This window comes from Neodiprion lecontei, chromosome 4, assembly GCF_021901455.1.
Source record: "Neodiprion lecontei isolate iyNeoLeco1 chromosome 4, iyNeoLeco1.1, whole genome shotgun sequence".
In the NCBI taxonomy this organism is placed as follows: Eukaryota; Metazoa; Arthropoda; class Insecta; order Hymenoptera; family Diprionidae; genus Neodiprion; species Neodiprion lecontei.
This window is the reverse complement of record NC_060263.1, coordinates 6,012,914-6,032,033: the sequence shown is the minus strand read 5'-3', so window position 1 is coordinate 6,032,033 and position 19,120 is coordinate 6,012,914. Positions and strand designations below refer to the sequence as shown.

At 36.5% G+C, this 19,120-nt stretch overlaps 1 protein-coding gene and 1 long non-coding RNA gene across 7 annotated transcripts in view; one reads left to right on the top strand and one right to left on the bottom strand.

The window, feature by feature from the left end:
- LOC107227896 (acetylcholine receptor subunit alpha-like) overlaps nt 1-19,120 on the bottom strand; it is a 138,110-nt gene that overhangs the window by 9,431 nt on the left and 109,559 nt on the right. For all 6 annotated transcript variants that reach the window (XM_046736926.1, XM_046736928.1, XM_046736927.1 and 3 more), the window contains one exon: nt 16,370-16,506. In XM_046736926.1, the coding sequence (XP_046592882.1) occupies nt 16,370-16,506 (137 nt within the window). The remainder of the gene's footprint in view (nt 1-16,369; nt 16,507-19,120) is intronic.
- On the top strand, nt 6,213-9,122 carry LOC124293922. Its single transcript, XR_006903797.1, has 3 exons — nt 6,213-6,617; nt 8,008-8,221; nt 8,887-9,122. It is a non-coding gene; the product is annotated as an uncharacterized LOC124293922 (long non-coding RNA).

Sequence of the window (19,120 nt, the reverse complement as noted above, 5' to 3'; positions counted from 1 at the left end):
ATTAGAGAATTTAAAATGGTCGCGTAGCTCGATACCTCGTCTCGTTTTGAATAATTCATTCCTGAAAAAGTTTGAAAATAATGTATTTTGTCCTATGAAATAAGAGGGAAATATTCGAGTATAAAAAGAGACTCATAGCTAGAAATTACATTATTTTCTTTATATCTTTAATGTTGGTTTTTTTTTCTTTCAAATTTTGGCAAAAATAAAATATCGTGTCGCTACTTCTTGCAAATGAAGGGTAGTTTCATTTTCCATACACATTTCAACGACGCTGGTTACGCGTACCTCGTTTTTCGTAATCCCAACAATATTCAAACAGTTTTTGTAACAATAAGTGTTTTACACAATTTTTCTAGTTACTGTAACAAATGAAATTTTTCTCAGTGTATTATTGTAAGCGAAACGTGCGTTGCCTCGAAAGATATTTCGAGACGTTTAAAGTGTGCATAAAATTTCGTTTTTCGATATTGATCGTTATTGAATGCGAAATTTAGAATACGCGATCTTATGTGTGCGGTAAAGCAGGAGTTGTAAAACTTAATTTTCCGATAAAATGGATTGGTGTGCAGTCTAAGAGTTGTCGATTCTGTTTTTTTTTTTTAATATTATACATCAACGGCAGAAGAACGGTAAAGAGTGAAAAGATAACGCGAAAGAAAATCGTTGGAACATTTGTATAAAAAGTTATTCAACTTCTCGAATTACGTACAGTTACGGTGGAGAATTGAAAAGGAAAAGTGAAGCTGATGTTTGTTCACCCTTTTTAAAAGGGAACTGCAATTTAATAAAAAGAAACGAACAGAACACGGTATGAATAAAAATGAGTCTGCAGGAACGATATTCCGCATATTGTTTCTTCGTGCATTTTATGCCAGATGCAGCTGCGTAAGCTACACGGAGAAATAACCGGTATGAACGTAGGAAATAAATTTTTCCATCAATTTTCAATTGCGATCCGAATTTTATTCAGTTTTATTCACGTAAAAAGTCGTGTTCGCGTTACGTATGAAAATGGTTTGTTAGAATTGTTTCTATGTGTTTTTTTCAATTCACTTTTCTTCAATAAAGCCGTTCGAGTCCGAATTTTCTCATATTCCTAAATTATCTCCAAAAAGGTAATTAAATTGAAATATAGCACTAGTTTTTTTTTTTTTTTTTTTTTGTTTTGCAGCTCATCGAGATTTATTTTTATGCACTTTTAAACTATGTTTATGGAAAAGAAATAAAATGAATCTAAAACTGAATTTTCACGTATAAAATAAACGGCGTTAGGTTCAAGCAAGACTTAAGAAACTAGATAAATCAGACTTGTGATATCTTTTACTACTTTATTCAAAACTCTTGTCCAATGACAAGATTAACCGAATCATCTGTACGGGAGAAAAAGATTGAACAGGAGTTTTGAAGAAAGTAGAAAAAGATATCACAATTCTATTCGATTTATCTAGAATCTTAAGTCTTGTTTTAACCTAATGCTGTTCATTTTGTACGTAAACATTCAGTTCCATATTCATTTGATTTTTTATTTCCATAAAAATAGTTCAGAAAATGCATCAAAATGAATTTTGTATGTGCTGTAGAAAAAAAAAAAAAAAAAAACTAGCGCTACATTTCAATTCGACATACCTGAATACATAAAAAAAAGGAAAGCATTGTTACTTGAGGGAGAAATTACAAGTTATATTTCGCATGCCTGTGCAATCGTTAATCAGTGGGATCAGTTCGCTGCATCGATCCTTCAAAACATCCTGCTCTCATGCATATTCGCCTAACTACGTTTAGTCGTTGATTGCGAAGGCTTGCGTAACTTGCTGACCCCGATTTCCTCGGCCTGATCGAATTTGTTCGGTAATTAGTTCGGCTCTAAGAGAAGCGACCGCTTCGCTGCTTGTTTTGTTACTTTGTTGAAAATTATACGCGGAAAAATTTCGCCGGATTATCTCGGATAAGTTCTCCAGGTGAATTAAAGTACTGAGTGACGTGAAAAAAATTGAAATTGGATAAAAAAAAAAAAATGTTTTGCTATAATCAAATTGTAAAAAATTTATCAAAAAAGTTTATCTTTTGTATGAGAATGATTTAGTGTATGATATGCATGTATTTTATACGGACGGTGTAGTTTTTACTGGTTTAAATATTATAAAATATATAACACTCACGAATAATAATGGAATATGAAATATTGTTTTAGACTCTGACCGTATAATGTTTTTTTTGCTTCCTCACAGTGAATAACCGAGTGCACGTTAAATTTGTTTAATTTACAACTCTTATTTGGTTTTTTTTACATAGTTTAACTGATTGTAAAAATATTTTTCAAGGTAACTATAATATTCGGATATTGTGTGTAAAAAATATTAGTGTTAAAACTGACGAAGATTGACATTGGTTTCCGTTTTTGGAATAAATAAAATTCACTGCAGGATTCAGACTCGAATAACGGTTTTTTACGTTTTTCAATCACTTTTTCTATTTGTTTTAAAAATCAAAATGGCTGGCAGCATTCATATAAAATGAATTATTTTTTTCTTGAATCTTGATTGTGTGTTTTCGAACTGGAAAAAAAAGTTTAAAAAATCAGTAACCAAATCAAAGGAAGAATGATAAAAAAAAATCGAAAAACGTTAATCCAATCTGAATCTTGCGTAAAAATGTTTTGTTTTCGAAAAGGGAACGTTTTTTTTTTTGCTTTGAAATGAACTGAAAAATTTGTCGTCTAAAGACCGGTGATTGGAAAAATGTAAAAAAAATTTTCGCAAGGTTTTCAGGGTTTGTAACAACATAGGAGAAGTCGTTGATAAAATTAAAAAAATTTCACGGCTAACCGTTTACAAATTTGGTACATGAAGAAACAAAGTTGAGTCAAGGAAATACGTCGTATAAAGTATGATCCTTAAATCCGCGACGTGGAGGATAAATCGGGCAACGAAATAGAACCATAATACGAAACACGCATGCGGAAACGCGTCAGCACGGCGCAATTAAACGGAAGAGAAATTTCCTCTTCCTGGACCAATTACATACCATCCTCCCCTCCCTCTCTCTCTCTCTCTCTCTCTCTCTCTCTCTCTCTCTCTCTCTCTCCGAGGGCCGATTGGGCGCGGGTCGAGAGAAGGAAGCTGGGAAAAAGGGGGATGAGGGTCGCATAATCACCAGGAAAAGCGGGCCGCACTTGTGCGAAAATGTATAAGCGGCGAAAAGGGAGGAGAATTTCCGACTATTCTAATCTCGAAGTAATGCTTCACCTTCCTTCCTCGCCCTATATACACGTACATTATGACATGTGTATGGGTTATTCCGCGACTATTCATCCTACTGCAAAAGTTATCGAATACATGAGATATAAAAAAAAAAATAACATTTGAAGTGTCGAGTAGGGAAAAAGACACAAAAAAAAAAGAAGGATAGATTTCATCAATTTCAAGAATTCGGAATCAAAAAGTATAAAGAAACGTTACCCAACGATGAAACGATGAGACCTGACTTTTCAAATTTATAGAATACACTGCGGTACTTTTCAGAAGTGAGAAAAAAAAATTTCTTAATCTTAAAATAAAAGGAAGAGAAAAAAGATTAAAATTTATTAAAAAAGCTTTTGATATTTTTTGGCGTTTGATTTTTCAAAAAGTACAAATAAAAACGCACGATTACGAGAACAAAAAAAAAAAAAAAAAACAACAACTTTCCAATAATATATTTTTCAAACAGTTGTAAGTGTTTGATAAAATATAAGAAAAACTTTTCAATAATTCACATCTCGTGAACGGGTTGAACATAAAAAAAAAAAAAAAAAAAATTGATCAAAACTCATGGAACTTGATTGCACAGAATCCAAAAAGATGACTGAGTTTGGCCGAATCAAAAGTCTCAACTTTAGCATTGGATTGACTTGGCACGGAATACCCTATATACATATATTCGAGGACGGCTTCGAGTTCCATGCCGCGTTCTCGACAGTACAACGGCTCGCGTTTCGATCCCATGAATCTCAATCATGTCCGATAAACATTTTCAGAATTCATTGGCAAAATTTTTTAGTAGCTGCCATTCCGTTGTTACGTTAACGATTTCATTCCTGCATGCAGTTCGAAAGACCATTGTTGTGATTGACTGAGTAGTATTATTCTTCTCTTTTCTTCCCGTGAAAAATGTGACGTAAAAACGAAGATTTTTATATTCGAAACAGTTCTCGCGGAAAATTACGTTACATAATAAGTGAAACGAACTATTTGACTTGGGGTGATATTCATAACTGCCAATATGCATTCAATTATAATATATAATGAAACATTCATTACCTCTGAAACCAATTAATACTTTATTTGTGGCGGTACGTTTTTATTCGCCGCACTGAGAGAAATTTTTAGTTCCAGTTACCGCTCGGTCCTTAACTATTTTCATTTTTTACCACAATCGAAAAATATAGTTCTAGGTAGAAAATGAAAATTAGTTTTCTAGCCGTTACCGGAAAGTTTGGTATCCGTTACTATTCTTTCTCATTACGATCGCTGTTGCTATATTTTCTTGCAACCGTTGCGAAAATTTAATGCTTGTGCAACGATAAATTGCCGTTAAAGCCTTGTTTAACTAAAAAAGTAGAGTAAACTGAATAAACTGATTTTGCGTTACAATTACCAAAAAAGGATCGACAATAACGCAAAGTGGTTAGGCGTACCTCGTTTTTCGTAATTCCAACAATATTCAAACAGTTTTTTTCACAATACGTGTTTTACTCAATTTTACTAGTTACTGTAACAAATGAAATTTTTCTCATTGCAGTATTCGATCTTTTATGATACCGGAAAATACGTTCGTTAAGATTAAAAGTAATAAGGTCAGAGAAGAAGATAAACGAAGAATGAAAAATCACCAATATCACTATTTGTACACATCACGTACAGAAAGTTTTTACACCGAGTGCTATGAGTATATATATAATATATATTATATATATATATTATATATAGCAAATTATTCCATTCCCAGAAAATTCAATCAGTTCAGTTCTGGACCGTTGAATTTCACCGCGGAGGCGAATATAAAGAAGTGAAAGACATTTTTTATCCACACCTCCCCACAAAAAGGGCGAAAGAAAATATAGAAAAAAAAAGGAAAATGCTTTCAAGAATAAATAACCGTCGTTGGTGAAGCGACAAAGAGTCGTTTAGGCGTTCTTCGGTTACTGTGTTTATGTAGTTGTATACGTGATATGTATGAGGCAGGATATCGAAACTGATCGTGAGATGAATCGCGAACATCGCTCGAATAGCTTCGAGTGGTGAAAAATATAGACGAGAGACAGAAATCGAACCAGGAGAAGCAGATATCTCGTTAGGTCAAGTGCTTCGTGGCTCCGGTAAACTTCATCGTTTTCGCTGATCATTCTCAGGGCTGTAAAATTTTTAATCATAAAAATTAATGCATTAAACGTGAATTTTTTATTCTGTTGTAAGAAAACTTTCCGTTCAAAATCAAATTCAATGATTAATGGGAATTATACATCATCAAAAATTACAATATAATGGTTAACGGAATTATCTTACACTCGAAAATTGATATTACACGACTAGTGGATGTATTTTGTATTAAAAATCAAAAATAATGGTTAATGAAAACGTTAATGCAGGAAAAAAAAATTAATGACGTACCTACAGCCCTGATAATTTCTTCAGTGCTTACACAACATTTTGTATATGCGAATCAAATTGACAGAGATTAAAGTTTAATTTACACTCAAGCACGCGCATACACGTATTTGTTTTTACATACCTACAACACACTGCCTAAAAACATTTTCCTTATTTGCGGTAAAACGTTAAAAAATGTAAAAAAATTCCAGAAACTCTGCTCGAATTCCCGTCCGCTTCCCGGTTTTTCCCAAAAATTCTCCGAGGCCGTAGAACCGTGAAAAAGTTTTCTACACAGATACCTGCGGTAAAATTGGTCAGCCTTGATCAGGGACAACCCTGACAAGGGGTAGTTGTGCAGTTGTCATATCGCAGTTATACACGGTGACGGATGATGCCTGGAGATGGAGATCGGGGGGAGCGATGTGCAATGCGTGACGGGAAGCGAAGAGATCATAACGAACGATGTACCGAGTAGCAAGAGTCGACGGTAGGTACGCCAAAGCCGAAGGGTGGTTATTGATCAGTATACACACAGGCGCTAGCCAGGGTTAAAGCGTCGGCGGGAGGGGGATTGGACAAATGGATCGGAGAACGGTATCGGAAGCTCAGTAAGGGAACACGACGTTGGTCGTGCTTCTATCTATCGGGTTGCGCGTGCTGCGGACGATTAATTAACTGCAGATTGCGCCGGGTATGCGGGGTGTACAGGTTCAACCCCTAGGTTATACAGACTCGAAGGCATGTATCGGTCTACGGTATGCCATCGAGGAACCCCTAACGTGTCCTGAACACTGCACACTGCACGCCGAACTCAGGAGAGCCTCGTTCTCCGATCGATCGATCACACCGAGTCCGTGTACACTTGGCTGCAATGACTCTGAGAGGGTTGATTTTTTCGGTGAGTTAGTTACGTTGGCAACGCAGACACCGACCGCAGCGCCGCACCCGGACGGCTGCGAAACAACCTCGAAACGATCGATCCTTGTGAGTATGTACCCGTAATGCGATGCGAAAAAATCTGAATCTCTGTAAGCACAGCGTAATCCATGATCGTAGAATCTTGTATTTTTATGTTAGATTCGATTACGTTGGTAATGATTCTGCGTTACCGCGGTAACCGATTAATCGAAGAAACCTGTCGTATCATCCGAGAATGCTGAAAGCGTCACACATCCAATGATTGTCGGATCAAACACAAGAATATTACAATTTTACGGTCAGGGGTTTAAACGAGAACGATCTTTGTAAGCACAGCGTAACCTATGATCGTAGAATTTCTTTTATTTTTAGATTAGATTCGACGGTTATGGGTTGTGTCACGTTTTCAACATTCTCCGATGATACGACGGATTTCTTCTATGAGTCGGTTACAGTGGTAATGCAGAATCGTTACCAATTTAATCGAATCTAACCTCAAAATACAAAATTCTACGATCATGGATTATGTTGTGCTTACAAAGATTCAGACTTTTTCGCATTGCCAATCTCGAATCATCCGAGAATGCTCTCGACGAGTTCAGAGTAAATCGTTTGAGCCGTTTTTTAGATATCGGATAGGGTGAAAAATATTTCGATCAAGAATCGAATGGCTGGTTTTCAATACTCGAACATTCAAAATGAACCCACTTTTTTCAACCGTCTGTAAACACATCGAGAATATAGTTCTGGGTACTAAAATGAAAATGGGTCTTATGACTGTAAATAGAAAGTCTACCATTTGTGACTATTATTTTTTTTATTACTGTTACTCACATCATATTTTCTTGCGATTATTGTGATAATTTTATGTTGGTGAAAAAACGAATTAATATCGAGACCTCGTGTAGCGGGAAAAATATTGTAACCAGTAAATATTGTGCTTTCAACAACTGTAGTCACTCTAAATAGTCACTTGGATCACTTTCCCTTGTAATTACAACGACATTTAAACCGCCACTGTAACAATACCCGTTTTACTGTAATTTTGTAAATTGTAAACCAGCTATGACACAAAATCTTCCAAGAGTTTGAATTTCAGAGCAACTGAACGTTTGACACGCATTTGCTCGTATATAGAATAACGAAAAATGTATAATATTATTTCGAAATTGTACCTTTAAGGGTGTTTGTTGATAACGTATAATCGCTGGTAGATTAATCAATTTCTATGCGCTTACCCTTGAGAGAGAAGTAAAAACAACATTTAAAAACATCTTACGCTTCTGCCTGCAGCCTGTTTGATTTTCAAATTTTAATTATCAGCGTAAGCAAACAATATCATTCAGAGAGAAGCATCCAGGTTGGATAAAAAGTTTTCTCTCGGTCCTACCGTACTTTTATGTTTTACGTATTTTTCTTTACTCTCTTTTTTTCCATTCTTTCCTTCCTTCCGCAGTTTTCCTCTCCCCATGGGAGCCCTGCAAAAGGGGTTCGGATTTTGCTCTCCCTGCAGCATCGGAAGGGCGCTGGATGGCGGGTTACGAGAAGGGACGGCGCCTCGCTCCTACCGGGGACATAAATTTTCCCCAACTTTGGAAACGAATGGTTACCTAACAGCCAACGGCTTTCGCCCACGCAGCTCCCAAGACTGGGATTAAATTTCCCCTATGGTACTTGCAAATTTGGAGTCAACTAAAATACTGTTTAAAATACAGATACCGTAGAGAATTTCGCCGTTACCGACCCGATTTCCAGCTTAAATTAATCCAAGACCTCGATTAGTGGCAATTTTAATCATCGTTACTTTTTGGAAAATTTTACTCGTTACGAGACATTTATTACATACATTGCAGATTCGTGAAAAGTCAACATATTTGTAAGCTGCAGTGATTTTGGACATAATCACTTGAAAAACAATATTTCATAGGGAAAACTTCAGAGGAAAAATTCCTGAGTGCAAAATTTTTGTAGAATAAAACGGTTATCACATATTATGTAACTAGTTTTCGTTACATCAACTGGTAAACAAACAAAATTATAAACGCGAATATAGTAGTATAAAACGCTCTCAGTTTTTTCGTAAACAAAAGCATCGATGATCCGTTGAAAAATTAAGCAAAAGCAATTCCGAAACCAAAATGACAATCGGTAAAGAAGAGCTTATTTATTTACGTAAAAAACGCATCACTGCATATTTTTACATCATCATCGACATTACCGTCATCCATTATCACTCGTATCATCGTGTAATCTTGAAAAATGTTTTACCTTTCGTCGTTAGTCCGCAGCTTTCATGACTTCTCATTTCTACTTGTACTATTTCCACTCGCTGCAGGGCTGTTGTAATACGCGCGAGCAAGAAGTTATACAGAAAAAGCAGAAGCAGAGGAAAAAAACGAAGAGAAGAAAACACGAGAGGGAAGCAAGAAGGCTTAAGGGGCACATCCATCTTGACCGTTCACAACTGGAACAATTTTTCATCATTTGCAGGGCGAAAGAAATGAGGCGACACTCAGCTTTGATGATCGTTACTTGACCAAAGTAAGAGAGAGAAAAAAAAAAAAAGAACCATCGAATAAACGATAATAATGGAAACGTGACAACGAATATAATATTTAGAACTTGTACTTATAACGCAGCAACTCATAGTTCAATATTTCAAAATAGACACAAGGAAAAAAAAATAAAAATAATTCCATGGTTTATCATCGATAATTTCTAAACAGTCAAACGACAGTTTCATTTTCTTTAGATTTTCCTTTAATCAAAGAAAATGGCTTTTCTAATCCGTTATAATACGTAGAATTAGATCAAATTGCGCGATGGATAAATGAGCTTTTTTCCCCTAATATCTACAAGTAATAAAAATAATAATAAAAATACAAAAAAAAAAAAAAAAAATACCAATCAACCACCTCCTATTTCATGGATTATATTTTCATCGAGACTTGTTTTCGACGATGGAAATAATTAATTACACGGAATCTCTTTCAGCCCGATTCGTAGAGAATAATACAAACAACGGTGATGATTGATCGATAAGTTATCACCTCTGTAATAATAAATCGAACTGTCACGGCGGAGTGTAATTATTCTTGAAAATGGAGAAATCTTTGAATATTTTTCTTAATTTTACTTTTCAACCCGCAGAGGCTGTGACACGCGAATGACGTGCATAAAAGCTCGGAGTATGTTAGTTATGTACCAACATTGAAATAATGCGTCCATTAATATTAAACACCCGGCGTCACAGCGATTTCAAAGACCTTTCACCACCACCTCAAGGCATCTGTACACATTCGTACAGTTTGGGCAGATGCATGTACACGCTCGCTTGTATATTAAAGCACACCACGGGGGCTGAAAGATGCATGCGCGCAGCGTGAGGCGAGTCAATGAACTTTCAACTGCAGCTTGCAGCTTGAAAATCGCGAGGAACTCCAAGCGAACTGAGAGAAATTTTTAGTTACGGTTACCGCTCGGTCCTTAACCATTTACATTTTTTACCACAATCGAAAAATATAGTACATAAATTGACGTCAATGCCTTGTTTAACTAAAAAAGTAGAGTAAACCTCATAAACTGATTTTGCGTTGCAATTACCAAAAAAGAATCGACGATAGCGCAAAATGTTTACGCGTACCTCGTTTTTCGTAATTTCAACAATATTCAAACAGTTTTTTTTTTAATTATACCTGTTTCAATGAATTTTTCTAGTTGCTGTAACAAATGAAATTTTTCTCAATGCATGCCGAGACTTTCGGAATTAATGTATATTAGAACGCAGTCGCGATCCGAACACTTGCTCTTTACGACTCCTGTTTTCTTATTTATTTATTTTTTTCAGATAAACAATTCACCCCCGGGAATGTGAATTTTGCTACGAGGTTGAAAATAAAAAAAAAGAAAACAAGAGGAATGATATTTGAAAAGTATGAAAATATATTTTTTACAAAAATAAAGCTCATTTTGTGTAATGAATTTTATGTTTCGATGCATTTTCTCTCTTTCTCTCTCTCTCTCTCTCTCTCTCTCTCTCTTGGTTGATTATATCTTTTGTGTTGTCCTCAGGACGCTCATTGCTCTAGGACATTTTTAACCCTCTGAGTCACACATCATTATACTGAGAAAACTTTTAGAACAAAATAGTATTCCATGGTTTTTCGAGCCGCTGATTACGAATCTGAAATCGGATTTTGAAAATTCAAGGTGGCAGATACAATGTGGTGGTCGAAAATTTCAAATTTGATCAAATTTGGTCAAAAGACCTTTGGGGTTGCTGATTGGATTCGCCCTAATGAATTTTCAAAATCTGATTTCAGTTTCGTAGTCAGCGACCTCAGAAACCCCTGAGCAGAGTATCTTTCTCCGGATTCGATCGAATTTCAAATTTTTGTACGCTGTATTGAATCCGCTATTCTGAATTTGTGAAAACCTGATTTCAGAATCGTAATCAGCTACCCCAAGAATTCGTAATTCATGTAAAACGTATGCACGTGTAGAGGAGTTAACTTTCTCGGAAATGAATTGTTTCTTCAATTTTCACGAATTTTTTCAACCATTTGCTTTCCAAGAATAATAATTTACATTATATCACAATAATTCCTCTCGAGTAAATTGAAAACCTATCAGTATACTATCAGAAGTAGCAAAAAAAAAAAAAAAACTGCAAAGAAATATGTTGAAAACTTGTCTAAATATATGGTAAGAGTACTTAGCACTATGACTCAAAGGATTAATAAACGCTTTACTTTTTTTCTCTCTCTCTTTCTCTCTCTCTCTCTCTCTCTCTCTGCACCCTTTCGTGACATAAATTTTGACATATCGTATATAAATTTCCTCCAGTATTTGAACGTAGGTAAAAGAAGAACCAGACAGTATTAAAAATGAAATAATAATAATTTCGTAGAAAGATTAAGTTTCCCGTTTAAACGATAAATAAACCTAAAATTCATTCCACCGCGTCGTAATCCCTGTTTTTCTCATTCGTCAAAGTGAGATGCGTGAAAAAGACGAAACTCGTACAAGGTAGATAGGAACATATTTCTCACACGCCTATATATTGTGATTCCCTTGAAATAGGGATGAATTTAGAAAGCAGTTGATTTGAGTGCTTTTCCTCGACAGCTGAACGCCGCGGCGTAGTGCAGTTTCTGAATATTTCACAATCTCGAGCTCGATTTCGAGACGGGTAAAGGTGTGCAAGGGTGAGAGAAGCGACGGTGGGTTACAAATTAGAGACAATCAAACGTCAATTAAACCCCTGAACTATCGGCCGGATGTATATTTTAGAAATTGAAACTCGGGGGAGAAATCGAGATGGGATTTTGGCAAAGCAGGACAAGCCACTTTTGCCAAATTTTCCGCTCAAGTTAACGGGAATCGCAATATCCATGCCCGCAGAGCTGAAACTTATCGAAATCCGCCACCAAAGTGTCCCTTGAGGCTTGGAAAATTTTCTTCTCCAGTAACGACGATTGATCTTCGCACTCCGCGGGTTTGTCACTTAAATTATCGCAAATTCGATCGACGATACGGAATAAATTTTCTGTTCAAGATAGGATTGCATTTCGAAATTTTATCCGTGTTAATTGAAACCGAAACTAACAGCAAAAGGACATTGTGAACATTTGCGTAGTTTTCGGAAGGAGGAAAGAAGGAATCAGAAAAAAAAACATTAACCACTCAGAAACTAATTTTCGATAGGAGTGAGAATTTCTTTTCTCTTCGTGAAATTTGATAGCTTTATTACGTAGGTACGCAGACTGAGCAGTTTTCGAAGAAGAGAAATCGAATGCTAAAGAAAGCTCGGTTGAGAATGAGTTTATTTTTGAAAAAGATTTTCAATTCAGCAGAATGACTGCGAGAAAATTCATTCGATATCTGTAAATTGAAATGTTTTCTAGCAGATCTGACAAACGTAGACTATACATGTTACATAATTTATACATAAGATACAATTTCATTCTCGTGGAATTGAAAAAATATCTTATAAATACACATATTTTATAACTGAAATGGAAATGTTTAAATGAAATATTTCGGACGTTCCGTAACCGAATGAATAGGAACAAAGCTTAACTCGCTAAACCGTAATTAGAGAAATTTCTCCGTTAATTAAAAAGATTACAACGCGCGACTTTCCGCAAGAAAAAACGCGAACTCTCCACTTGCGCATTGCGGATTTGCGGCTAAGCCTTTGCAATACACGCGCACATCGAGCCGAGGCGCTCTTGACACGGTTTATTTGACGTTTGCGCCACGAACACACACCGTTTACTTTTTTCTCACGGCAGAAAGCGGACCGCGTTTGAAACTTTAAATTTCCAAATTTGCGGAAAAATGATATTGTCAATAGGATTAAAAATGTGTGATAAATACAGTAGGCAATTATTGAAGAAACAAGAAAACTACAGAAATTTAACAGACGTTTAAACATCAAGGTTAAAACAATTTTCTGAATACAATTCAATCCGAGAGTAATTGAATTTAATTATAAATCGATATGATTGAACTTTACTTAGTTGATACGGAATAATTATCGAGTATAATAGTATTACATTAAATTTCTCCAATCGAACGCAATTACCATTATCGAGTTGATGTAAAAATTTTTAATAAATTGCAGACGAAAAACGCTTGGAATGACACGTCAGTAATTCTTAATCACTTCTTAGATGCCATTGAAACTGTATCTTAAAATTTTTCTTATTAGAAATCAAATCCAACTTTGCAAACCACCAGATCCTAAAATTATTTTACATTGATATTATAATTCCGCATCGCGCGGTTTTGTCCCATCGTATTTTCTACAATTCTCGCTTCTGCAGGTAGGCGAATCTACACAGAGTAGGTGAATTTATGCACCTATTCATAACTCCGTGCACAGTTGGCTTCAAGCTGAGTACCGGATGCGCGGCTCTGGTTGTACGGGTTACGAGTGTTTCGCTTCCGCAAACTCTTGTTAAACCGGATATGGTTTTGTATAAGAACCTACAGTACCTTAGGTTACACCTTTGAGCACCGTAATTCTGTCTGAAATTTAGTGGCGGAAAGAAAATCCCGAAACAAACTTGATAATAAGATCTGAGCTATTGACATTTGTGACGATAAGTTTGACAAGAGTAATTATTACAGAGTATAATTGAGATTTTATCAAACATGATCGAATTTGTGAGATATATTACAGATTTGATTCTTTTTTTTTTCGTTTTTTTTTTTTTTTTTTACTTTCACTACCCAGAGGAAACGTGCAATTTGAAAAGTGCAGAATGGATACTCGAGGGAAATCAGTGGCGATGATGATCGGCGGTAAACTAAGGATAAAAAAGATGCTGGAGAATATATGTATATATATATATATATATATATATTTTTTTTTTTCAAGCAAAGGGACAAGAAAATAGAAGGAAAAAAATACAGACGAGATTGTTGTAAAATTCGCTGACGATTCAACGGTTCTCTCATCTCTGAATTGTACCTACGTTCGCGCTTGTATTTTCTCCTATGCAATAACAATCACAATAATAGTAATAATAATCGTTAGACGGAAGCGAATCTCCAACTCTCAACGGTCGTTGAAACGTAACTCGCGACGAAATTCATGCCGAGTTTTATACCTGATTCCGTCCCCTGGGATACGAAACGTTGCAATTCGTTCAACAAGCCACATTTAAAATAATTTTTCTGGCGTTTTTTTTTTTTTTTTTTTCTTCAGCTTCAATTATTCTGTAATAATATACATATTTAGTAACATCGTTGTAATAATTTTTTTTCCTCGATTGATCTCAAATTCGCTGAAATGAAATGTCAGCCTGATTTATCGACAAGTAGAATCTGTTATTACTGAGAAAACTTTGACAAATTTGTTTTTATCATATAACAAAGTATTATTGTTGATAAATTGAAATTTGCGTATATAATATATATACATATAATATTTCGTCAAATTTTTGGGGAATAAATGTGAAATATAATGTCAATTATAGTCCTATAATAATAAAAGTATATCAAACGTGAAAGTATGAATAATTTTGATTTCGAATAATTTGGCATTCGTAAGGTCAGGCTTTGTTTTATTCGCGACAATGCTGAGTCGAAATACGTGGAATCGTGAGCATAATAACAGAGAGAAAGAGAGAGATCGAGAGAGAAAGAGAGAGAGAGAGAGAGAGAGAGAATAACCCCGAGTGCTTATAATTATAATCTTACCTATGAACAACTCCGACGTAGTCCGCATAATAAGCCCAACTCAAACATGAACTCATGGCGAGGAAGTTTGGACCATTGTAACCATGCCCGTTCATACGAGGAGGTATTAATAATAGCGTTGTTTTCAAAACTGTGCTAACGAGACGTCGGTAATTATAGTTTACATGTGAACATTGCGTATAATGGATAAATAATGCGTGAGAAAACGAGAATCGCCAATCGTTTGCCTCGAAAGAGCTACTGTGATTAATTCCATGTACTCGTAAAGTGTTCCTCGAAAGCTTAAGAGAGTCGGAGAGAAATTATGAGAAAAAGAGAGAGAGAGAGAGAGAGAGAGAAAGATAAGGAATATTCTGCGGGGTGGAAGAAAGGTTCGAGATACGCTGGGTATGAAACTTTGTAATTCATTCTGACTGCCAAGTTTTTCTTGACAAAGAAAACAGCGTTCCTTTTTTTTTAAGGGCGACGAGGGCGGCTCGCCGCTAATGGCCAGAGAGAGAAATAGAGAGAGAGAGAGAGATAGGAAAGGGCGGTGGGGGGGGGGGGGGGGGGGAGAAAAAGTGAGAGAGAAAGAGAGACGGGGAGTGAGACCGTTTCCCGGATTCAGACCATTCGAAACTCTCGCACGTACAAAGCAAAATGCTTAAAATTCTCATACAGCTATATCACGTATTTGCAAACTTCTTCGAAGCTTTCAGTAATCGCACGTGATTCTCATCCCAGTTGGATACCGAACTACTCAACTCTGCAGACTCCTATCTCGGAGCCAATTGAGAGATTCGTGGGTAAGAAACAGATATATGGACGATCCTTCGATACGGTTCTCCAAGTTCCCCGGATCAATCCGTGCGTGTCTAGTATTTATCAAACCTTGCAAGGTCCGAGTATTTCCAAGAGTAAAATCAGAGAATCCGTAGTCGTGTGTTTTTCTTTTCATTTTCATACGGAATATTTTCACTCCGAGTCTTCGTCAAATTCTCGCTTTAGCAAGCTACGAACGTCATTTACCGAAACAAAAAAAAAAAAAAAAAAAAAAAAAACGAAAAAAAGGATACAAAGAATACTGAAACTGTGAACAAAAGCTCGGACATCGATGCTAATTGTGGACAAAATTTTATACGTCCTTTCGATTTGGTAGCTAAATTTTTTAGGAAGACTAATCCTAGACAATTTTCGAAATCCAAGAACGCCAGCTATCGACTTTTCGTCCGGTGGACATCGTGATTAGTTTTCCGGTTTTCCGGTCCAGTGTATTCGACCGAGTCAGACAGGCGTGACAACGAGTCCCTAGATCGATAGAGAGCCGAGGATGGGCCGGCATAAAAGCACTCTCGGTGTACCGCGAAGGATATTTTCTGGAAACAAAAGGTTATTGTTCGGTTCTGTGTTATCTTGTAAACGGACCTGCATGCGATTCGCGCATGTCGTACTTTTCGCTTTATTGCACGATCTTGGTATCGCGATGTCCGTTGATCCGAGCTTGCGGAGGAACGAGCTTGCAAGCTAGGCTCCGTTACCGTTCTCCCGCGAGATTTGTACGCCCGCGTTTCTTCCCAGTTTCACAATACGATGGCTATTTTCACACACGCGCGAATATTCTTACTCACCTTATGGACACGAGGATCATCGCGAATATTAGATACTTTCCAAGGAGTGGTACAACCAACGAAGTTGGCGGTATTATCTCCACGACTAACAGGAAGAAGACGTGAAGACTGATCAGGATCGAGATCGAGAGTGTCACCTGAAACAGAATCGTTGCACAGATAAGATTTACACCTCGAAATACAAAAACCAGAAATAGGAACAGCGAAAAAGCTCTACGTAAAATTTGGACTGTTCCAAAAATGTCAAATTAACGCAATAAGGTAAGTGTACAAGTTATTGACCCTTTTCTTTTCCAAAATGATAGATTAACGGAACGAATCATGAATTTCTCGATGACCAAAATCAATTGCTACGGCATTAAACATTGAAATTTATTTTTACGTCATTTTAGAACTAACGATCAGACAGATACAACCAAAAAAGTTCAATATTTGGGACAGGGTCAATAACTGGTACACTTACCTTAGTTTGAAACGCAACGATAAAAATACACGGCAGCAAACCAAAGGTCTGATATATCCGGGGTCGATAATTCGTAGTGTAACATTGAACCCCATCATTCAAATTTTCCGCACGATTTCCTTCGAATGTAAGGCGTGGGTTTTTCGGGCGAATAATTCGGAGCCTTATGCTTTCTCTCTTTTCTTTCCTCTGTGTTGTGACAGACGTGCTTTCGTTACATTGGGACGTTTTCTTGAGGCAAGTTCAGCTCGTGCTGGCTTAACAAAAAGCCACGGTAATCAGGGGGGTGATTTGAATGTGGGATATATGCAGCCGCTGGAAAGGAAAGGTGAAGAGAGACTTCCTTGAGGGATTCAGGCTGTCGTTTCGTCCCTCGCCTCTGAAGGGACCAACGTAAATGTACGCCCAATATACCCGAAATGAATTTGGCCCAACAAAATATATTCCCTGAACTTCGCACCTCGGTGAAAAAATCCTCGACAATAATCTAAATCCCTCCATGACGCATTTTTTTATTACACTTTTTATTTGTTTATTTTTTTGTTGAGAATCTCGCAATCATCGCATCACAATTAAATGAATTAGTTTCATGATATCGTCCAATTTTCAACTGTGTAAATGTGTAGAAACGTAAATGTCATGAAATCCCACTTCTGTCACCAAATATTGAGGTAGCCAATTAGTCATTTGAAAAATCACATGAGATCGGACTGAACACGGAATTTCGAATTGTTGGAAAAAAGTTGTTCTTTCCAATTGTCACAATGTGTGAAAATATTCATTACACTCTCTAAAACTTGTGAACTGGGTTTCTTTTTCGATGAAAAAAAGAAACTTGTGAGTTCGAAACCTTTGCGTTTGGTTTGTGGTTCGAAAAAGATGAGACAATATTTTCAGACCCTTTTCTTCTAAACCCTTGAAGAGGGGTGAAAAATTGTTTGTGTTTACTTTCCCGAATGGAAAATTGACTCCCTGTAAACGAAGTGATAATTTTTTTACCGCTGTTCAGTAATTTTTTAGAGTTATGAAGCATCATCCCTGTTGAAATGTGGAAATTTGTGGCCGATATAAAACAATTCCCGGGGGAATAGGTTTTAATTGAAAATGGGAGGGTTCCCTGCCTGTCGTAATACAGATACAACCTGGGGATCTATCAATTACCTTCAATTTCGTGTGTGAGTACAGATGCGGCACAAAACCGAGAACGAGCCGCAGGTGATAGTTAATCGAACGTTTTGCGTCGCTTCCCACGTTACATGATACAAAAAGCCAACGTGTAGAATCGTCAAATTAAATAAAAATATCGCAAGTCGAAACATTGAATTGCCAGAATTCTCACCAATTTTTATTTTGGTTTTGTGTACTCTATCTTTGTACATTTTCAACTTTTCTGTACTTCAACTTTCTGCTTTATGAAATTCTGTAAAGTAAATTCTCGCCTTATTCAAAATTCAATATTGTAATCCTTCTATTTTCTAATCCCTTTGAGTTTACAGTCCTATAAAGTACGGATATTTTTTTTTTTTTTTTTTTTACGAAAAGGTGAAAACTCGAGCTTTATTTTCAGATCAATTATCATACGATCCAATGAGTTGATATTTTTTCTGAAAAGCGACGATCCTTTGAGTTTCAGTTTAAGCATAGGCTGAACTCTGTCGGAGATTTTATTCTTGAGATGTCAAGCGATAGAAACCCTCGGTTTTTGACTCTAAAATTAAAATATCTGAAAATCCTGATGTGATCCACCATTTTTCTTACGTTTATTTTTTCCACCATGCTAGATCCTGTAGAGTAAAAAATGCTCGAATTTTATCAAGGCAAGTTACAAAATAACTTTTCTTGCTCGGTGTAATCGGTGGCTTTTACATAGAAGGTAATACGATAAAAGGTGATGAGGCCGAGTGTGTATTTTGTTTCTTTATGATTATACCGTGTCTGTTAGCCTAATCGCACCACTACGGCCCTAAATTATAGGCAATTCAGGGTACAAGTCCGCTCTGAGCAGCTCCGAGTTTCGTCGTGACGGCATCAGCGTCGCGCTAACAGAAACAGGAGACCAATTAAGCTGCTCAGATTGAACTTGTACCTCGAATTGCCTATAATTTGGAGTGTCAGTGGTGCGCTTCCACGAAAAGATGCGGTATAGGAATCGGACTTTCGATTCCTACGGGAAGTAATATCAGGGAGAAAACATATCTCCGCGTTACAAAAGTGGACTTACATTTTGGTCGTAAGTTTGCAGTACTGCTCTACTCGCAGTGCTAGTATAGTTAGCTGCACTGCGCCTG